This window comes from Propithecus coquereli, unplaced genomic scaffold, assembly GCF_000956105.1.
Source record: "Propithecus coquereli isolate 6110/MARCELLA unplaced genomic scaffold, Pcoq_1.0 Scaffold80, whole genome shotgun sequence".
NCBI lineage: Eukaryota > Metazoa > Chordata > Mammalia > Primates > Indriidae > Propithecus > Propithecus coquereli.
This window is the reverse complement of record NW_012154174.1, coordinates 819,830-839,643: the sequence shown is the minus strand read 5'-3', so window position 1 is coordinate 839,643 and position 19,814 is coordinate 819,830. Positions and strand designations below refer to the sequence as shown.

Below are 19,814 nucleotides of genomic sequence, written 5' to 3'. Positions count from 1 at the left end.
TATTTTTTATTTTTTTAAAAATTAAACTATGATAGTTTGTAGGAGCTACACAGAGCAGATTTGGGCTCTGAATGAGAAAAAATCTCAATTAATATGGTCAGCAATGCTTAGACCTCAGAAATGGTGACGTCTCTCTCAGAAATAACCAGACAGAGGCTATGTGATCATCCTTACAAATTCAGTAGAAAGGTCATCATTGAATAGAGCATCATATTCTAAAGTTTTTTCCTAACTCAGATTTCTCTACTATTGCATATTAATTACCTCATTTATTCTACATCATCATTTTTAAACAGGAATGGTATAGGTAGAAATTCTTTTGTGGTAGAATCAAACCAACAGAAAATCAGAGACTTGTTTAGAATCCAACCTATTCATTTTTTCATCATTCTGTCAGTACTACCAAAAAAAGAATTTAAGGCAGCAAATGATTCATGTTGTTGGAAGAGCCAGAATTAGAGCCCTAATCTTGTGCATTTTCTATTAAAGAACAGTAAGTGAAACAGCCGTGAAAGTCTCAAGACAGCTAGTGTTGTTGCTATCTGATTATTTGACTAACTACACATAGAGAAAGATGCTTTTTTTCTTACTAAAGCAAAGTAGAAAAAATAATATGTTTCAGGGAACAGCCTAGAGTTTTTAATGTTATTATCATTATTGTTAATGACAGAATAATATTATAAACATAGATTCTTAGCCAGAACAGACTTATCCTAGACTTATCCTTTGCTCCATATCCTAGTAGCAAAGATTGTTATGCAAATTCAGGTAAAAGGTATATAGTAATTAACCTTGCATAGAATCTTATTGTTTTAATTAGTTCCAACATTTGTTAATATCATTTTGGAAATCAATGTATAAAAAGCAAATTATGGCCGGGCGCGGTGGCTCACGCCTGTAATCCTAGCTCTCTGGGAGGCCGAGGCAGGCGGATTGTTTGAGCTCAAGAGTTCAAGACCAGCCTGAGCAAGAGTGAGACCCCGTCTCTACTAAAAATAAAAAGAAATTAATCAGACAACTAAAAATATATAGAAAAAATTAGCCGGGCATGGTGGCGCATGCCTGTAGTCCCAGCTACTTGGGAGGCTGAGGCAGGAGGATCGCTTGAGCCCAGGAGTTTGAGGTTGCTGTGAGCCAGGATGACGCCACAGCACTCTAGCCCGGGCAACACAATGAGACTCTGTCTCAAAAAAAAAAAAAAAAAAAAAAAGAAAGCAAATTATGCTGTTTTCAGCAGGCGGGGAAAGCTTCACTGTTCACTCCAAGTATAGGTTTTAAAAGAATTCCTTTCTCAGAACCTTTCTTGGAAACAGGTTGTGAGTTAGCATAAACACAAGATACCGTAAAGTTTTCCAAAACAGCTAGAGTTAAAAATTACCCTGAAGGCTGTTTACAAGAGAATGGCTTGACATCATATTCTGTGTAGCATGTTTCACTGAAGCAAGCTGGTTTGGGGCTTGTTTGTCTCATATGCTTTGACGTGATTGCAGATGAAGACTGAACAGGCTGAGAGCTCCTTCTGGGAATACCTTCCCTGATGGCTGGTGAGACCTAAATGAGAATGTGCAAGGCTGCCGCCCAACTTGCTTCAGCAGTAACCAGAGCACAGGAGCACAGCCTCTGAAGTGTCAGCCCATATACTTTAATAAGCATTCTGAGTAGCTCCACATAAAGCAAGTTCTCCATTTGAAAGTAACTAAATTGGATAAAAAGAGAAGAAACCTTAAGCAGTACAGGGTGTACTTTGTTTGGTAAAATGAATTTAACTTTAGTTGTAGGAAGAAATGTTAACGATGATTTGCTAGAATAACTCATTCAGTCATTTAAATGATCTGGGTACATGCTTTCATGAAACTCACTGGAAAGTAAGAGTAAAAGATTATTATAAAGCTAAAATTTTAAGCACTCCGTGTAACCTATATAATCAATGGAGATAGCGAATGAAAATCCTGCTTTAATTCATGGGAGCACAGTGACTTGGCTCTCACCAATTTTTTCCTGTTTCTATTAATTTGGACTATATTCCTCCTCATGCCACTTTCTCTGTCACCGCTTTCTTTCCCTTCCCTTACACCTTAAATATTGGTTTCCACCGGCATTCTCCTCTTTACTCACCCTTCTCACTCCTCAGTTCTCCTTGGGCAACTTCATTTCTGGCTCTTTGCAGCGAACCAGATATCTGCCAATAACTCCCAGCTTTAACCTCTTTCTTTTAAGCTTTAGATCCGTGTTTCCAACTATCTCTTGAACATCTCGATCTGAATAAGCTATGGACTCCTTGAACTTAGCAGATCCCATCTGAACTCATGTTTTATTTCTCAAACCTTTTACATCTGTTTTATCTCACGGTTAATGACATGCAAGCTACCCAGTAGTCTAAGCCAGTTATGCTGTCATCCCTTTTCACTCTTCAACCCATCACAACTAACTAATCATTTAGTTATATAATTTCTGCCTTCTTAAAGTACTTTGGATTTGTTCCCTCTTCTCCATTACCGCTGCCATCACCTCAGTTCACATTTTCAACATTTACAAGAGCTTCTGTGATCTTCTCTGAAGCTGCCTCTTCTTTTCCAACTCACCCTTCACATAGTAGCCAGAGAATTCCTTTATAAATGCCTGATTGTGTCACTCTCCTACTCAAAACCTTCTGTGGCTTCATAGAGTCTGCCATTTTTACAATCTCAAGTATCTACAAGGATTAGGCAAATGACATACATGAGTGAAGCAGACCGAGTGTGAGACTGTAAGAAAGAATAGGAGAGTGCATTTCTATCTAAAGAGATTTATATTCAGAGTTTTTAAAAAAAAACATGTGACAGGCCGGGCATGATGACTCAGGCCTATAATCCCAGCTACTCGGGAAGTTGAGGCGGGAGGATCACTTGAGCCCAGGAGCTTGAGGTTTCAGTGAGCCATGATGACTCCACTGCACTCTAGCCAGGGCAAACAGAATAAGACCCTGTCAAAAAAAAAAAGACATATGACAAATCTATCTGAGAATTTAATGTGCCTGTGGGTCTCCATTTAGTACAGCCATGCCTAAACTACTGAGCATAATACATGCAATATTTCTTTGATTTTGGGTATCTCCTTGAGATGAGCAATGTGGAACTCTCAGCTATTGCAGAGACTGACAAAACCAGTGAATCATTTTTGCTGTTCTGTTTCAAGGTCAAAACATGTCAGCATGAAGAGTATGTGTTTATTATTATAAGTACCTCTGTATTCTTATTGGAGGCCGTGGAGCATAATGAAAAGTTTGTAGGCTTTGGAATCAGTGTTGGCCTAAGTTAAGCTTCTGGTTCTGCCACATATGAGTTGTGTGCTTTTGAGCTAGTCATTTAATTGCTTTCAGCCCCAATTTCCTTCCCTGTTTATAAAAACTTTCAGGATTAAAAGTATAAAAATCAAATAATAAACAGCTTGAAATTATCTAGCTCAATGCTTAGCACATAGTAACTCCTTAGTAAAAGATAACAATCAGGAAAGTTAGGAAAAATTTGAGAAGTAGCAATAAATATACCAAAATCTAATTCCTCCAGCTGCATCCATCTCAGCAATTGTAGTTGTGGCCTAAGGAACAAACCTTTTGGAAGCCAATTATCAAGTGAGGCAGATGACTGTAGCTGACAGACACGTGATTCACCTGGACAACTAAAAACTAGGAATTTACCAGTCTATCTGGCTAGCTGTCTGAAAATGGAATTTAAGTCCAGAAGGTGTTGCTATTGATAAATTCATGAGCAAGATGGGAATATGAACTCTCTACAATTATGCATAATGTACAAAATTCATTTTTACTTTTTTAATCTCTATATAATCTTTACTTTTTTAGTAAAAATGATATTAACTGAAATTTTAATTCGATGTTATTAGGATATATAGGATATTTATTTTGGTCTATTCTCTAGATCTATATAAATTTGAAGCACCAAAGGAAGGTAGTAAACAACTTAGTTTTCTTTACCGGAACATTTAGCATGGTAAAAGAGGAGGACTGTTAAGTTTGTATTTTATTCCAGTGCACAAAGTACATTAATTATGTTTTGATTGATCTAGCTACATCCAAGAAGCTTTGATGAGCTTTCATGATTCATTTAAGAGGAAGAAAATATACCATCTTGTCAAGCTTTGCATTTTTTCATTTTGTTTTTTAAACTTAAACTTGATTTTAACATTTAAGTATACTTTACTCAGTAATTTGTGTATGCAGCTGACTATGATTGAAATAGAGGGCTGAATAGCTGACAGTGTGCTTGTCTACCTTACCATAGAGCCTTAGTGATAATGAGTAAACTAATATAAGGAAACAGCTTGAAATTATCCTTGTTGGCAGAATGACATGCATAGATAGAACTCCTAATTGTAGTTGCAATGGAAAGACTAGAAAAGAACAAGTAGAAAGCTAGCTTATTATAAGGGCAAGACAAAGCCTTGGAGTTTCCACTTCTTACTTTGCAGCAATATGTCTCACTCTAGACAGACTTTCTCACCCAGATAAATAATACTATGTTTAAGAAACAGAGCAACAACATTAATAGTATATGGCTAAGAGGATGTTGTCTAAGAAAGCAAAGCTGAAGTATTTAAGAAAAAGAGTGTTGAAATACGAAGATAGACAAGTGCTATCTTTATTAGCCATAGTAAAATTCCCTTGTGGTTTTACTTATTCCTAAAAGGTTGACCTGAATAAATACGGTTATATTTTGTGACTTTGATACTGCATTTTAGTGTTTATCCATTTGTTTTTCTTTAAAAATGGATTTATTTTTGGTCAGTGCCATCTAACTATTTTTCTTTTCCCTCCGTCCCTTTCTCCTCCTCTCCCTTTCCACTTGCAGCTCCTCAGAGAAATTTTGAAATTGCCTTCAAGATGTTTGACTTGAATGGAGATGGAGAAGTAGACATGGAGGAGTTTGAACAGGCAAGTTGTCCAGGAGAGTTCCTTTAAATACGTTAATATTTAAAACACATTTTCATGTGCTTTGGAGTTACCTTAGCCTTAGTCATATACTTGGTCAGAGGCTATTCCAATTTTTGAAGTACCTAATATGTGATTTCTCAGAATTATTTTTTGAACAGGTGAGTTGTATTTGTTTGCTTTTCACTCTAAATGTAAGGAATTACTTGAGCATGTGCTTAAGAACAAGGTTACTCTGATGGCCCAATATGAATTAGACTATAATCCCTCTAGCTGGAAGACTAAATTATGACTATTTAATCATATATTCATTCAACATTTATCAGGAAGCTCCAGTGTGCCAGGCAGTTGCAGAATATAAGGATGAATTACATATATTCTTAAAGGATTTCTATATGAGAAGGAAAAATAGTACCATGCCTTTGACTGTAGTAGGTTCCAGCCATGAATGTTTATAGTTTCTTCTGAATCCTGGGAAGAAATTACATTTCCATAGAACTTTGGCTGTTGGGGAGCCATGGTGCCTCTCCAGATACAGTTGTCATGATTGCCAGCAGTGGTTTCAAAACAGAAAAAAATGTATGTGTGGAATAAAGCATTTTTTTGTATTCTCAAAATGAGGAAAGAGGGCTGGGAATGGTGGCTGATCCCTGTAATCTGAGACCAGCCTGGGCAACATAGCAAGACTGTGTCTCTAAAAATAAAATAAAAAATTAGTCGGGCATAGTGGCTACTCAGGAGGTTGAGGTGGGAAGATCACTTGAGCCTTGGCTGCAGTGAGCTATGATAGCACCATTGCTCTCCAGCCTGGGCAACAGAGTAAGACCCTATCTCTAAAAAGGAAAAAAAAAAAAAAAATAAGGAAAGAGGCGAATATTCCAGAAAGTGGGACGAAGTATCAGGTACATTATATCTTTAAAGTAAGAAACTGCACAGAGACAAATAACTTCAAAATACTTAGAGATACTTATTCATATTTGTACCCTGAGACCACCTAATATCTTCACTTTTCCATAATCCTATACTCTACTGGTATTACCAGGCCTCAGGTGATTATAAATAGAACTAACTTGTTTTGCTCTTTTTCTTAGATTTACCTTCCATCTTTCTCAGGCTATTTCAGTGATGATACTAATAACATGAACTGAAGCAACCTTATTTGTAGCCCTGGAATGAGAATTATATGGCCTCAAGTTTTTCTAAATATAAGAAACTAGAGTTTTTTCTCATTGAATCCTTTCTTTGGCTCATGAATCCTTCTTAGAATACTTCCTTTGCCTTCCTTTTGATTTGCTTGAATGTTTCTTTAGTCCATCAAATTAGACTTAGATGTAACTCCAAGTCTAAAATGACATACCTGTGTTTTTCAAGAAATGTATCTATTTCCTATAAATTGTCTAATTTATTAGCTAGCATACCATATTCAGAATATTTCCTAATTATTATTCATTTAATGATTGTGGAATCTGTAATGATATACATGTCTTCATTCCTTATGTTGATAATGTGTGTTCCTTCTCTTTTTCTCTTGGTCAGTTGAGGAATTTATCAATTTTGTTGATATTTTCAAAGAACCAAGTTTTAGCTTTGTAGTTTTCTCTGTGGTTTGTGTGTTTGTTTGTTTGTTTTTTTTTTTTTGAGACAGAGTCTCACTCTGTTGCCCTGGCTAGAGTGCCGTGGCGTCAGCCTAGCTCACAGCAACCTCAAACTCCTGGGCTCAAGCGATCCTCCTGCCTCAGCCTCCCGAGCAGCTGGGACTACAGGCACGCGCCACCATGCCCAGCTAATTTTTTCTATATATATATTTTTTTAGCTGTCCAGATAATTTCTTTCTATTTTTTTTTAGTAGAGACGGGGTCTCGCTCTTGCTCAGGCTGGTTTCGAACTCCTGAGCTCAAACAATCCGCCTGCCTCGGCCTCCCAGAGAGCTAGGATTACAGGCGTGAGCCACCGCGCCCGGCCTGTGTGTTTTTTAATTATTTGATTTTTACTCTCATTTCTTTCCTCCTACTTATTTTGATTTTACTTTGCTCTTCTTTTTCAGGCCCCTTAAGATGATACTTTTGGTCATTGATCTGGGCATTTTTTCCTTTTCTAGTATTAGCATTTAAAGCTATGCAGTTCTCTCTAAGCCCTATTATAGCAGTATCCCACAAATTTTGATTTATTGTATTTTCATTATCTTTCAGTTTGAAATATTTTCTAGTTTCCTATGTGATTTTCTTTTTGATCTATAGATTATTTAGAGGTATATCTTTTAATTTCTAAATATTTGGGTTTGTGGGGGGGTTTTTTTGTTTTGTTTTTTAGATATCTTATTCCTACTGATTTCTAATTTAAATTTATTGTGACTGGTTTTTTTGAACCAGCATGTGTTCGTTCTATCTTGGTAAGCATACACTGTGTCCTCAATGTGTATATTCTGCAATTGTTGAGTAAATTGTTCTGTAAATGTCAATTTGGCCAAGTTGGTTGATAGTGTTATTCAGATAGTCTGTGTCATTACAGACTTTTAAAAAAAAAAAAGTCTAGTCATTCTAGTAATTGTTGAAAGGGAATTGTTAAAAATCACCAACTGTGATTATGGAATTATGTGTGTCCCTTTAATTCTATCATTTCTAGCTTTATGTATTTTTAAATTCTGTGCATATTTCTGATTGTTAGGTCTTCCTGATGAATTGTTCCTTTTATCATGAAATGTCGCTCTTCAGCTTTGGTAATACTCTTTGTTGAAAAGTCCATTTTATGTGATATTAACATAGCAATTCCATCCTTCCTGTGCTTTATTTCCATGTTATATCTTATTATCATTCATTTACCTTATACTTTAAATTTATCTGTGTCTTTGTATTTAAAGTGCATCTTGTATAGACGCAATATAAGATATCAATTGGGTCTTGCTTTTTTACCCATTCTCAAAATCTGTTTTGTTTTTTGGGTTTTGGGGGTGGATTTTGTTTTTTGGGTTTTTTTGGTGGGTTTTTGTTGTTGTTGTTTGGAGACAGTGTCTCGCTCTGTTGCCAGAACTAGAGTGCAGAGGCATCATCATAGCTCTCTGCAATGTCAAACTCCTGGGCTCAAGAGATCCTGCCTCAGCCTCCCAAGTAGCTAGGACTTCAGGTGCACATCACCACGCTAAGCTAATTTTTAAATTTTTTGTAGAGGCAGGATCTCACTGTTGCTGAGGCTGGTCTTGAACTCTTGGCCTCAAGCAACCCTCCTGCCTCGGCCTCCCACAGTGCTAGGATTACAAGATGAGCCACTGTGCTGGCCAAAATCTCTTGTTTTTTAATTGGAGTATTTAATCCATTATATTTAACATGATTATTGATTTGGTTGGATTTAGATATACCATTTTTACTATTTTCTGTTTGTTCTCTCTGATTTTTGTTCCTCTGTTCTGTGTTCCTGCCTTCTTTGGGATTAAATTTTAAAATTTTTTAAAAGAATTTTGGTTTAATTTATCAGGACTTTTAGCTATACCTCTTTACATTATTTTCATAGTGTTTGCTTTAGCAATTACAGCATACTTTTTTATATAAACATATTTAATCTTATTACAAACTGTCAAAGTGTTTTCCATAGTAGCCGTACCTTTTTTCTTTTTAAAAATTAACACATAATTGTACATATCTATGGGGTATGTGTGATATTTTGATACATGTATACATGTGTGTGTGTACATATCCATCACTACAAACATGTATTATTTCTTTGTATTGGGGGCATTCAAAATCCTCTCTTCTATTTTGAAATGTATAATAAATTATTGTTAACTTTAGTCACCCTACTGTATTATAGAACACTAGAACTTATTCCTCCTATCTAACTGTGATTCTGTACTCGTTAATCAACCTCTCCCTAACTTCCCTCCCCCATACCCTTCCCAGCTGCTGGTAACTACATTCTATTCTCTACTTCTATGGGATCAACCTTCTTAGCTCCCACATATGAATGAGAACACATAGTATTTGTCTTTCTGTGCTTGATTTATTTCACTTAACGTATTGTCCTCCAGACTCACCCATGTTCTACAAATAACGGGAATTCATTCTTTTTTATGGCTGAATGATGTTCCATTTTGTATATATACCACATTTTCTATATCTATTTATTCATTGATAAACATGTAGGTTGATTTCATATCTTAGCTATTGTGAATAGTGTTGCAATAGACATGGGAGTGCAGATATTCTTGGACATACTGAGTTCCTTTCCTTTAGATTATACTCAGTAGTGGGATTGCTGGATCATATGGTAGTTCTATTTTTTTCATTTTTGGAGGAATCTCCTTACTGTTTTCCATAATAGCTGTACTAATGTACATCCCCACCAACAGAGTGTAAGAATTCCCCTTTCTCTGCATCCTTTCCAGAATTTTTTATTTTCTTTTTGGTTATAGCCATTTTAACTGGAGTGATATAACATCTCATTGTTTTGATTTGCATTTCCCTGATGATTACTGATGTTGAGCATTTTTTCATACATCTGTTGGCCATTTGTATGTCTTCCTTTAAGAAATGTCTATTCAGATCATTTGCCCATTTTTTAATCAGATTATTTGGTGTTTTGCTGTTGAGTTGTTTTAGTTCCTTGTATATTCTGGCTATTAATCCCTGTCAGATGGATAGTTTGCAAATGCATACATTCTTAAATATAGACAATCTACTTAATGTTATATTACTTCACATAAAATGTAGAAACCTTGCAACAAGATAGCTCCATTTATCTCTTCTTCATCCTTTATACTGTACTTGTCCTGTGTATTGCATCTACATACATTATAAACCCCTTAATACATTGTGATTTTTGCTTTAACAGTCACATGTGTTAAAAAAAAAAAAAATAAGAGAGAAAATAATCTGGTTTGTTTGCTCATGTATTTCCCATGTCTGATGCTTTTCATTCCTTCCTGAAGATCCTAGTTTCTATCTGGTATCATTTTTCTTCAATCCAAAATACTTTCTTTAGCATTTTTTGTAGTGTATATCTGCTGGTGAGGATATGATTCTTTTAGTATTTTTCTGTTTGAAAATGCTTTTATGTCATTATTTTTTGAAGGAAATTCTAGATATAGAGTTGTAGATATATGTGTAAAGTCTCAGTTATCATTTCACTACTTCTGATTGGTTCTGATGAAAAGTCACTGGTTATTTCAATTGTTGTTCTCCTATATGTAATATGGTGTTTTTCCCTGCCTGCTTTCCAGGTTTTATCTTTATCTTTGGTTTTCAGAAGTTTAATTATTTTGTACATAAATGTTGTTTTTCTTTGTATTTATTCTTCTTGGAATTTGATGAGCTACTTGAATGTATAAATTTGTGGCTTTTATAAAATTTGGGTCTTCTGGCTATTATTTCTACAAAAAAAAATTTTTTTTTTTTTTTTTGCCTCATTCTATCTCACTGGAGATAGAATCTATCTCTCGTTCTTTCACTGGAACTCCAGTAACACAAATGTTAGGCCATACAATATTGTCTCACAAATCTTTAATCCAGTCATTTTTCCTCTCTGCTCTTTAGACTATATAATTTCTGTTGATTTGTCTTCATGTTCATTGACTCTTTCTTTAGTAATAATCAGCTCTGCTGTTAAGCTCATCCAGTGAATTTTTTTTTTTGAGACAGAGTCTCACTGTGTTGCCTGGGCTAGAGTGAGTGCCGTGGCGTCAGCCTAGCTCACAGCAACCTCAAACTCCTGGGCTCAAGCAATCCTTCTGCCTCAGCCTCCCGAGTAGCTGGGACTATAGGCATGTGCCACTATGCCCGGCTAATTTTTTCTATATATTTTTAGTTGTCCGATTAATTTCTTTCTATTTTTAGTAGAGACGGGGTCTCGCTCTTGCTCAGGCTGGTCTCGAACTCCCGAGCTCAAACAATCCGCCCGCCTCGGCCTCCCAGAGTGCATCCAGTGAATTTTTATTTCAGATATTACGTTTTTCATTTCTAGAACTTTTCATTTGGTTTTTGTTATACTTTTCTTTCTCATCTGAAATTTTCTGTGTTTTCCTTTTTTACAAGCCTATTTTATGTACTTGAGCACTATTATAATAACTGCTTTAAAATCTTTATCAGCTAATTCCAACATCTGGGTCATCTTGAGATTGATCTTCATTGATTGCCTTTTCTCTTGAGAATGAGCCAAATTTTTCCATTTCTTCATATGTCAAGTAATTTTGGATTATAGTCTGGACATAGTTTATGACGTGTTGTAGAGACTCTGGATTTTGTTATGTTCATTGAACAATATTTTTGTTTTGTTTTGGCATTTAGCTTGACTAGACTAGAGTTTATACGCAAAATTTGGGGCTCCTCCTCTTGGCTTTCTCCTTTTCAGGATTTCTTCCTCACTTTCCAATGGCTGTGGTTGCTCCAAATTCTGTCCTCTAGTTTTTTAAGCCAAAGAAACTAAGGAGTTTCTCTTGGAGTTTTAGCCAATCTTTATGGTATAGACTGGGGACTACCTTTAGGCTGAAAGCTGTATGAAGTGGGAAACTCATCCAGTGCCATTACCTTCTTTCAAGTCTCAACTCCCCTCCAGTATCTGCCCATGATAATCCTCTAGTACCTTCAGTGATTGGTGTATTTTGTACATGGTATATATTGTCATTTGAGGGAGGATTGGCCTGAAAGGAGTTATTCATCCATTACCAGAAGTGGGTTAGGGTCTTTCCTGTAGTAAATGCTAAGAGAGGGCTTCAAATGGGCCTAAGAAGCAGGAGGGAGAGGAGTAAAAGGGAGAAAAGGGAGAAGGAGGAGATATAGAGAAAGAAAACATAAAAAGAAAAACGTGGTTTTGAAATAGCCTCAGAAATTACTTAGGGTACCCCTAAGCAAAATTGCCATAAATTCCCTATTCCTGTATAGACACTAAACTCTAGATTTGAATTTATTTAGAGTACCTCAGTCTTGTTTTTAGCATTGCTGCTGATGTACTGAATGAGTTGGGGGCAGTCACTTCACTATTCTGTTCACTTGTCAGGGGAGGGAGTGCTAATTTCATTTAATGTGGTCTCTTAATAACTGGCCTTGTTAAACTGATACAACTTACAATATTGATCACAAGGAAGTTTGATATAAAAACTTTTAAAAAGAAAAACAAAAAGTAATTATAAGGTGGCTTAGGAATAAACAGCTCACGTTAGAAGTTTCTCTGCACAAAAATCCTTCTACATTTTACATTCTTGAGAAATATGATAATTTATTAACTTGAAAGTACAATAGGCTTTCATACATTCAAACTTTGCTTTGATTTCCCGGGTAAAAAAGTATTTTCTTGGATGAAATTGCAGAGTATCTGTCAAGTTATTAAAAAGTGTTAAACAACATCAGTATGAAGACTTCACACATTTCATCATCACTTATCTTTAAAGTTAATGTTGCGTGAAGCAAACTAATAGCTAATATTGCTCTTTCATTCATCTTTTTCCAAAATCTCTTTGATTGTGTATGAGTACAAACTACTAAAAAGTATAAAACAACTGCAAGTTGTGAGTTTTCTCTGACTTTTCTATCACACAGATCCTTTTCCTTAACCCATTTTGTAGCAGATCATCAACAAAACTAACCTAGCAAAAGATATTTAAAAAAAAAAATCTCATAACTGCTTAGGCTACATTCACCCAAGGCCATGACAGAATGTTTTTTAGTATGAAAGTATGAGAAGTGATAAGTATCACTTGTGAGAAAGTAGAGAAGGAATGAGATTTTATTTCATAAGTATTTTATATTTCTATTGGTTTTCTTCACAGCATATAGCACATAGAAAATATTCGACGTTACTAGTTGAATTGATATGTTTTGAGTGAATCTTGTGTGATGCCTTGAACAAAAGTTTTCTAAGTAAAGATATATTAATATTTTAAGAAAATATTTCCCAACTGAGAAACAGTCTCTCTCTCTCTTTCTCTCCCTCTCACACACATAAACATCGTGCAAAATCTAGTGATACATACTTTTTTTAAAAAGCGTTTAATGAAAGAACACTTGTAGCTATTAAGAGTTTACATAGAAGTGGGACAGTATTTGGACTGTGCTATTATATTATTAATCATTAATGAAGCTGCTACAGCATTAGTTAATTTTCCCTAAAAACACTCCTTTTTCTCAATCACTTACACCCACACTCTCCACACCACTTTTGCTGCTAACATACACATTTTCCAAGGAAGAAAGACTTTAAAATGCTGTCATATGAAGGGTATAAGCTACAATATTTATAGCCACAGGCAAGATTTAAATCATGGCAGGTCCTGACACTGATGCTCAATACAGGTTCACTGATATTAGAAAATTCTTCATTTCTCACATTCTGGCAGGTAAAATGAACTATGCATTGCCTTCAAATAAAGGAGCATTGTTCTCATTACCCTATATTTCAATTTAAAGTCTAAAAATCTTAAATAATTTTAAAATGCATTGTATACTTGTCTTTAAAGTCTCCATGTACTTGAGAAACAAATGTCAACTAATGTTATTTTACAAGATAAAACATGACCCCAGAAAAAAATCATAGCTACAACATTTATAATATTAACCTGGAGGTATACAGAGCCTTTGAGATAATGTACTCTAACTGTGCATTTTTCCAGTGAGAAAACCAAGGCCCAAAGAGGTTAATTGACCAGCCTACATTCTGCTTTCACCACAGAATAGAGAAAATCAGACCCCGTGTCTCCTGATTCCCCATCTAATGTCCTTCCATTATACTATTCTATTTTTTATAGAGCCAAAGACTTTTGTTCTTCATAATATGTACTGTTTGGCCTGTAGATTAAATGGTTTAGGAATAACTGAAGAGTCATGGACCTGATAGTGCATTCTGATTGGGATATTACCTACGGTAGATTATCTGTTGCAAAGTCTTCATCTCTTTTCATCTTTGAGACTTCAAAACCTACATTCCTTCCTCTATACTTCACTGCTTCCTCTAGAACTTTTTGCTATTAGACTATCCCCAAATGACAGATTATTGTTCTCTAGATACAAATTGGGGTCCACTGGTAGATTTTGTTTTCTTTGAGGCCAAGCTAAGTATAATTTTTTTTTTTTGTATTCCTTAGCAGCCGGCACATAATTGGCGGTCACTATATGTTTGTCAAATGCATTTTTTAAAGGATAAACTTTATAAATTATATCTTGAATTACAAACAACTTTGAAATGTCTATTTCATTGTTTTCTTTCAGTTATACATAGTAATATAAATTTTTAGGGGGAGAAAAATTCTTAGCATTCTAACAATATAGCGTGTCATTAGTCTTTATTAATGTAATCTCAGCTTCTCGTAGGTCTAAAAATAGTGATGGATTTATGTTTAAAACAAACATATTATGATTAAGTGGCTAATCGATACGGTAATAACAGCTATGATTTGTTGAATGCTATTTCTATGGAAAATCCTTTAGGAACATTTATATTAATTATTTTTCCTTCTCACAGCAAAACTGTAAATAGAAGAAATATTGTCCCCATTCACATGAAGAAGCTGAGACTCAGAGGAGTTAAGTAGCTCACTCAAGTAGACATAGCTAGTTAGTCATGGATTTGAATAGCCCTTTCCTGACTTCAAAGTTTTTATTCTTTTAATTTTTTTTATTTCGTCATATTACAGGAGTACAAATGTTTAGGTTACATATATTGCCTTTGCCCCACCCGAGTCAGAGCTTCAAGCGTGTCCATCCCCCAGATGGTGTGCACTGCACCTATTAGGTGTGAATATACCCGTCCCCTCCTCCTCCCTCCTACCTGCCTGACACCCAATGAATGTTACTACTATATGTGCACTTAAGTGTTGGTCAGTTAAGTCAGTTAATACCAACTGATGGTGAGTACATATGGTGCTTGTTTTTCCATTCTTGTGATACTTCACTTAGTAGAATGGGCTCCACCTCTATCCAGGATAGTACAAGTGGTACTAGATCACCATTGTTTTTTGTGGCTGAGTAGAACCCCATGGTATACATATACCACATTTTATTAATCCACTCATGAATTGATGGATACTTGGGTTGTTTCCACATCTTTGCAATTGTGAATTGTGCTGCTATGAACATTTGAGTGCAGGTGTCTTTTTCATAGAGCAACTTTTGTTCTTTTGGGTAGATGCCCAGTAATGGGATTGCTGGGGCAAATGGTAGTTCTACTTGTAGCTCTTTGAAGTATCTCCATATTACTTTCCACAGAGGTTGTACTAGTTTGCAGTCCTACCAGCAGTGTATGAGTGTTCCTCTCTCTCCACATCCATGCCAACATTTATTGTTTTTTGACTTTTTGATAAAGGCCATTCTCATTGGAGATAAGTGATACCTCATTGTGGTTTTGATTTGCATTTCCCTGATGATTAGAGATGTTGAGCATTTTTTTCATATGTTTGCTGTCCATTGGTCTGTCTTCTTTTGAAAAGTTTCTGTTCGTGTCCTTTGCCCACTTTTTGATAGGGTTGTTTGATTTTTTCCTTGCTGATTTTCCTGAGTTCTATATAGATTCTAGTTATCAGCCCTTTATCAGATGAGTAATATGCCAATATTTTATTCCATTCTGTAGGTTGTCTGTTTGCTCCTTGGCTGTGCAGAAGCTTTTTAATTTGATCAGGTCCCATTTATTTATATTGGTTGTTGCTGTGATTGCCTTTGGGGTCTTCTTCATAAATTCTTTCCCTAGGCCAATGTCTGTAAGAGTTTTTCCAATAGTTTCTTCTAGGATTCCTATGGTTTCATGCCTTAGGTTTAAGTCTGTTATCCACGGTGATTTGATTTTTGTGAGGGGTGGTAGGTGCGGATCCTGTTTCAGTCTTCTACATGTGGCTATCCAATTTTCCCAGCACCATTTATAGAATAAGGATTCTTTTCTCCAGTGTATGTTTTTGTCTGCTTTGTCAAAGATGAGATAGCTATATGAGGAGTTTTTATATCGGGGTTCTCAGTTCTGTTTTGTTGGTCTGTGCCTCTGTTCTTGTGCCAGTACCATGCTGTTTTGTTACTATAGCCTTGTAGTATAGCTTGAAATCTGGTAAATTGATGCCTCCCAATTTGTTCTTTTTGCTTAAGATTGCTTTTGCTATGCAGGGGCTTCTCTGGTTCCATACGAAGCGTAGAATTATTTTTTCTAGATCTGCAAAAAATAGTGTTGGTATTTTAATAGGGATTGCATTAAATCTGTAGATCACTTGGTAGTATAGGCATTTTAACAATGTTGATTCTGCCGACCCATGAACATGGTATGGTTTTCCACCTGTTTACATCCTCTGCTATTTCCTTCCTCAGTATTTCATAGTTTTCACTGTAGAGGTCTTTTACCTCCTTAGTTAAATATATTCCTAGGCATTTTATTTTCTTTGTTGCTATTGTGAAGGGTATTGAGTCTTTAATTTGGTTCTTAGCTGGCTCTGTGGTGCAATGGATAGTGCACTGGACTTCTAGCAAAGCTTTTATTCTTTCTACTTCATCATGCTATTGTATTGAAAAATTTCCCAATAAGTTAAGAACACATAAAGACTTTGTGTTTGAATGTATCACTGTTTATATAAAATTCTTTTGCAGATACATGGTTTAAACTCCTTTCATGAATCTTCACCATTTCAGTGGCCTAACACAATAGGAGTTTTGTTTTCTCACTCACATAAACTCTAAAATGGATGATCAGGCTGGGCACAGGGGCTCATGCCTGTAATCCTAGTACTCTGGGAGGAGACTGAGGTGGGAGGATCGCTTGAGGTCAGGAGCTAGAGACCAGCCTGAACAAGAGCAAGACCCCATCTCTACTAAAAATAGAAAAATTAGCCTGGCATGCACCTGGAATCCCAGCTACTCAAGAGACTGAGGCCGGAGAACCACTTGAGCCAAGGAGTTTGAGGTTGCTGTGAGCTAAGCTGATACCACAGCACTCTAGCTCAGGTGACAGAGTGACACTCCTTCTAAAATAAAATAATACAATTAAATAAAATATAAAATAAAATCAATAGACAGTTCTCCAAGCATTGATTCAGGCTCTTTACATATTGTGACCCTATTGGCATCATGTGGCTTCCAAGGCAGAAAGAGCATGGAGGATTATACTTGGATGGTTTTTATGGGCAAGGCCTGAAGTGGCATATAGGACTTCCACTAGGATTCTGTTGGCTTCAGCTCAATTTTGTGGCCACACTTAATCATAAACAGGTTGTATAACAGAGTCTAGCTGGTGCCCAGGAAGAAGAAGAAATGAGTTAGGCAAACAGCTAGCCAGTCTCTGTCATAGCATCTTTAATATGTAAATAAATCTTATAAATCAGTAAGAAAAAACAGGCATCACCCCCAGTAGAAAAATGGGCAAAGGCACTACACAAAAGAAGAAAAATGATCGCTAAATATATGCTAATATGCTTTATTTAGCACAAATCAAAGAAACGCAAATTAAAACAACAGCGTAATATCATTTTTTAATCTATCTAATTGGTGTATTTAATGGCAGGAGTCTGTGAAAATAGGTCTACTCATAAGTTGGTGGTGGATGTGTTAAATTGGCTTAGCCTTTCTGGTGACCTATTTGACAATATGTTATCAGCATTTTACTTGAGCATACCCTTTGATCTAGCAATTCTTCTAATAGTTTACTCTAAGGAAATAAATGGACAAAAACTCAAAAATGTATAAATTAAAATGTCCATTGCTACTTTGTTTATAAAGCCAAAAAAATGGAAATAAGTTAAATGTCCATGAATAAGGAATTGGTTAAATTCCATATAGTAGAATACAGTGTAACCGTTAAAGAGTATGAAATAGATATATATATGTTAACCTTGAAAGATGTCACATTTTTAAGTGAAAAACAGATTCCAGAGTAAAATCCCATTTATATAAAATATGTGTATATATGTAAATACATATAAATGTGCATATGTATATGCATGTATGCATATATTTAAACAAAAAATGTCTAGAAGTATATAAATAAGTGTTAACAGTGTTGTTGGGTGGGATTATGGAAGATTACCACTTTCTACTTTATTTCTGTATTTTTTGCCTTTTTTGGTAATAGATTAATTTTATAATGAAGAAAATACTATCTTTAAAAAAACGAATTTCTTCAAATCTTAAATAAATCTGTTTTATGATATACAAATCTATTTGGTACTTTAAAATCATCTCCCACAAGGTTTTATGTAGTGTTTGTTTATATAACTCTAGTATTTATTTTTATATATCTCCTTTTAAATTATTCTGAATAACTAGAGAGTCAGTAGTGAGAAGTATGAAATTTTAAAGTCTCCTGAGAAATGGAAGCTATTATTGTGAGGCTGATTATCTTAGTTGTGTAAGAGAGGTTTTGAATCTCAAAAACAAATGCTTACTCCTTTCTGAAGAGAGATTTTCTAAGAGGATCCCAATTATAAAGGTGTCCGGCTGTCTGTGTTAGAATCCTAGCTCTGCTATTTGCTAGCCACTTGACTTTGAGCTAGTGATTTAACTGCGTCTGCCTCAATCTCCTCATCTGTAAAATGAGGATAGTAATAGGACTTACCTTATAAGATTGTTGTAAGCATTAAAAGAGATAATTGTAGCACAGTGTACATAAATAATAAACAATAGTTATTATTCTTACTTTTCTATGTTTTTTACTTCCTAATGTTTTTTTTTGGTTGCGGGTTTGATTCTGTATCAGGTTCAGAGCATCATTCGTTCCCAAACCAGTATGGGTATGCGTCACAGAGATCGTCCTACTACTGGGAACACCCTCAAGTCCGGCTTGTGTTCAGCCCTCACAACCTACTTTTTTGGAGCTGATCTCAAGGGGAAGCTGACAATCAAAAACTTCCTTGAATTTCAGCGTAAACTTCAGCATGATGTTCTGAAGCTAGAGGTAGGTATTCCTTGGACTTCAGGAGATCCATCACATATGGAGCCACTGGGCTAGGAGGGCTGGTACTGTAGGTGTCCTTTCAGTTTGTCTCCAACTGTGAGAACTGATTTGTTTGACCCTTATCGGTGATCTACAAACTGACAGCAGGTAGAAAATAACGTATTCTGTGAAAATGTCACAGAGTAAGGTGGTTCTAAATCTAAAAACCAAAAAATTCTAAATTGAACATCTTAGTTGTCTTTGGATCGCCAGCTTATAGAGAAAAACATTCAGTGGTCAGAGCAGTTCACAACCTGAGCATGTAGCCCCACTTTTATGTTTATTGTGTGGAAGGCACCAGAAAGTGGAGATGAAGATGGATAATAAATAGCTCTTTCTGTGAATGTTTGCAAAGGTAATTACGGCCAGAAACACAAAATATCAGAATGAAAATGTATGTACTCAGAGTTGCAAAGGTGTCTTAACTTCATTTGGAGATTTACAAGTTTGCTTTTCCACTTAAAGTTTAGACCATCATGCTAGTTAGTCACTGTGGACAACTCTCTAATTACCATTTCTGCATTTATATTTAATGAATTAAGTGTTTTGGGTTAATTGGCTATTCTGTTGAGTTTAAAATATTCACCAAATGCCTTCTATATGCCCTTTTGTCTGGAGACAAAAAATGAAGTCTCTAATTTCTTGAGGTTTTTAAAAATTCCTTTATACTGATGTTTCTCAACCTCTTTTTCTTTCAACACATGCCTTACTTTAATATTATTTGAAATTTCAAACATTAAATACTGTGACTAAAAACATGTAAAATTATTGGAGAAAAGCACTGCTTTGTTTTTAAGCTACACATATTACTTCTCTATCTGCTCTCCCATTTTTCCCCAAGATTCTGATATACTGTTCCACCTTTTCCACCAACTTGACTCAGTTTGAGACAAGTTTGAAAATCACAACTGAATTCCAATTATCCTTAAGAATGCTATTTAATATTGATACTCTAGGAGAAAAGAAGAAGGATAGATAATATTAAAAATTGGATCAGGCCGGGTGCGGTGGCTCA

At 35.5% G+C, this 19,814-nt stretch overlaps 1 protein-coding gene across 1 annotated transcript in view; it reads left to right on the top strand.

Annotated features, from left to right (window-relative positions):
* The window catches only part of MICU1 (mitochondrial calcium uptake 1), a 274,726-nt gene that overhangs the window by 170,485 nt on the left and 84,427 nt on the right, over positions 1-19,814 (top strand). The window contains exons 7-8 of the mRNA XM_012663301.1: positions 4,845-4,927; positions 18,563-18,760. Of these exons, the coding sequence (XP_012518755.1) occupies positions 4,845-4,927; positions 18,563-18,760 (281 nt within the window). The remainder of the gene's footprint in view (positions 1-4,844; positions 4,928-18,562; positions 18,761-19,814) is intronic.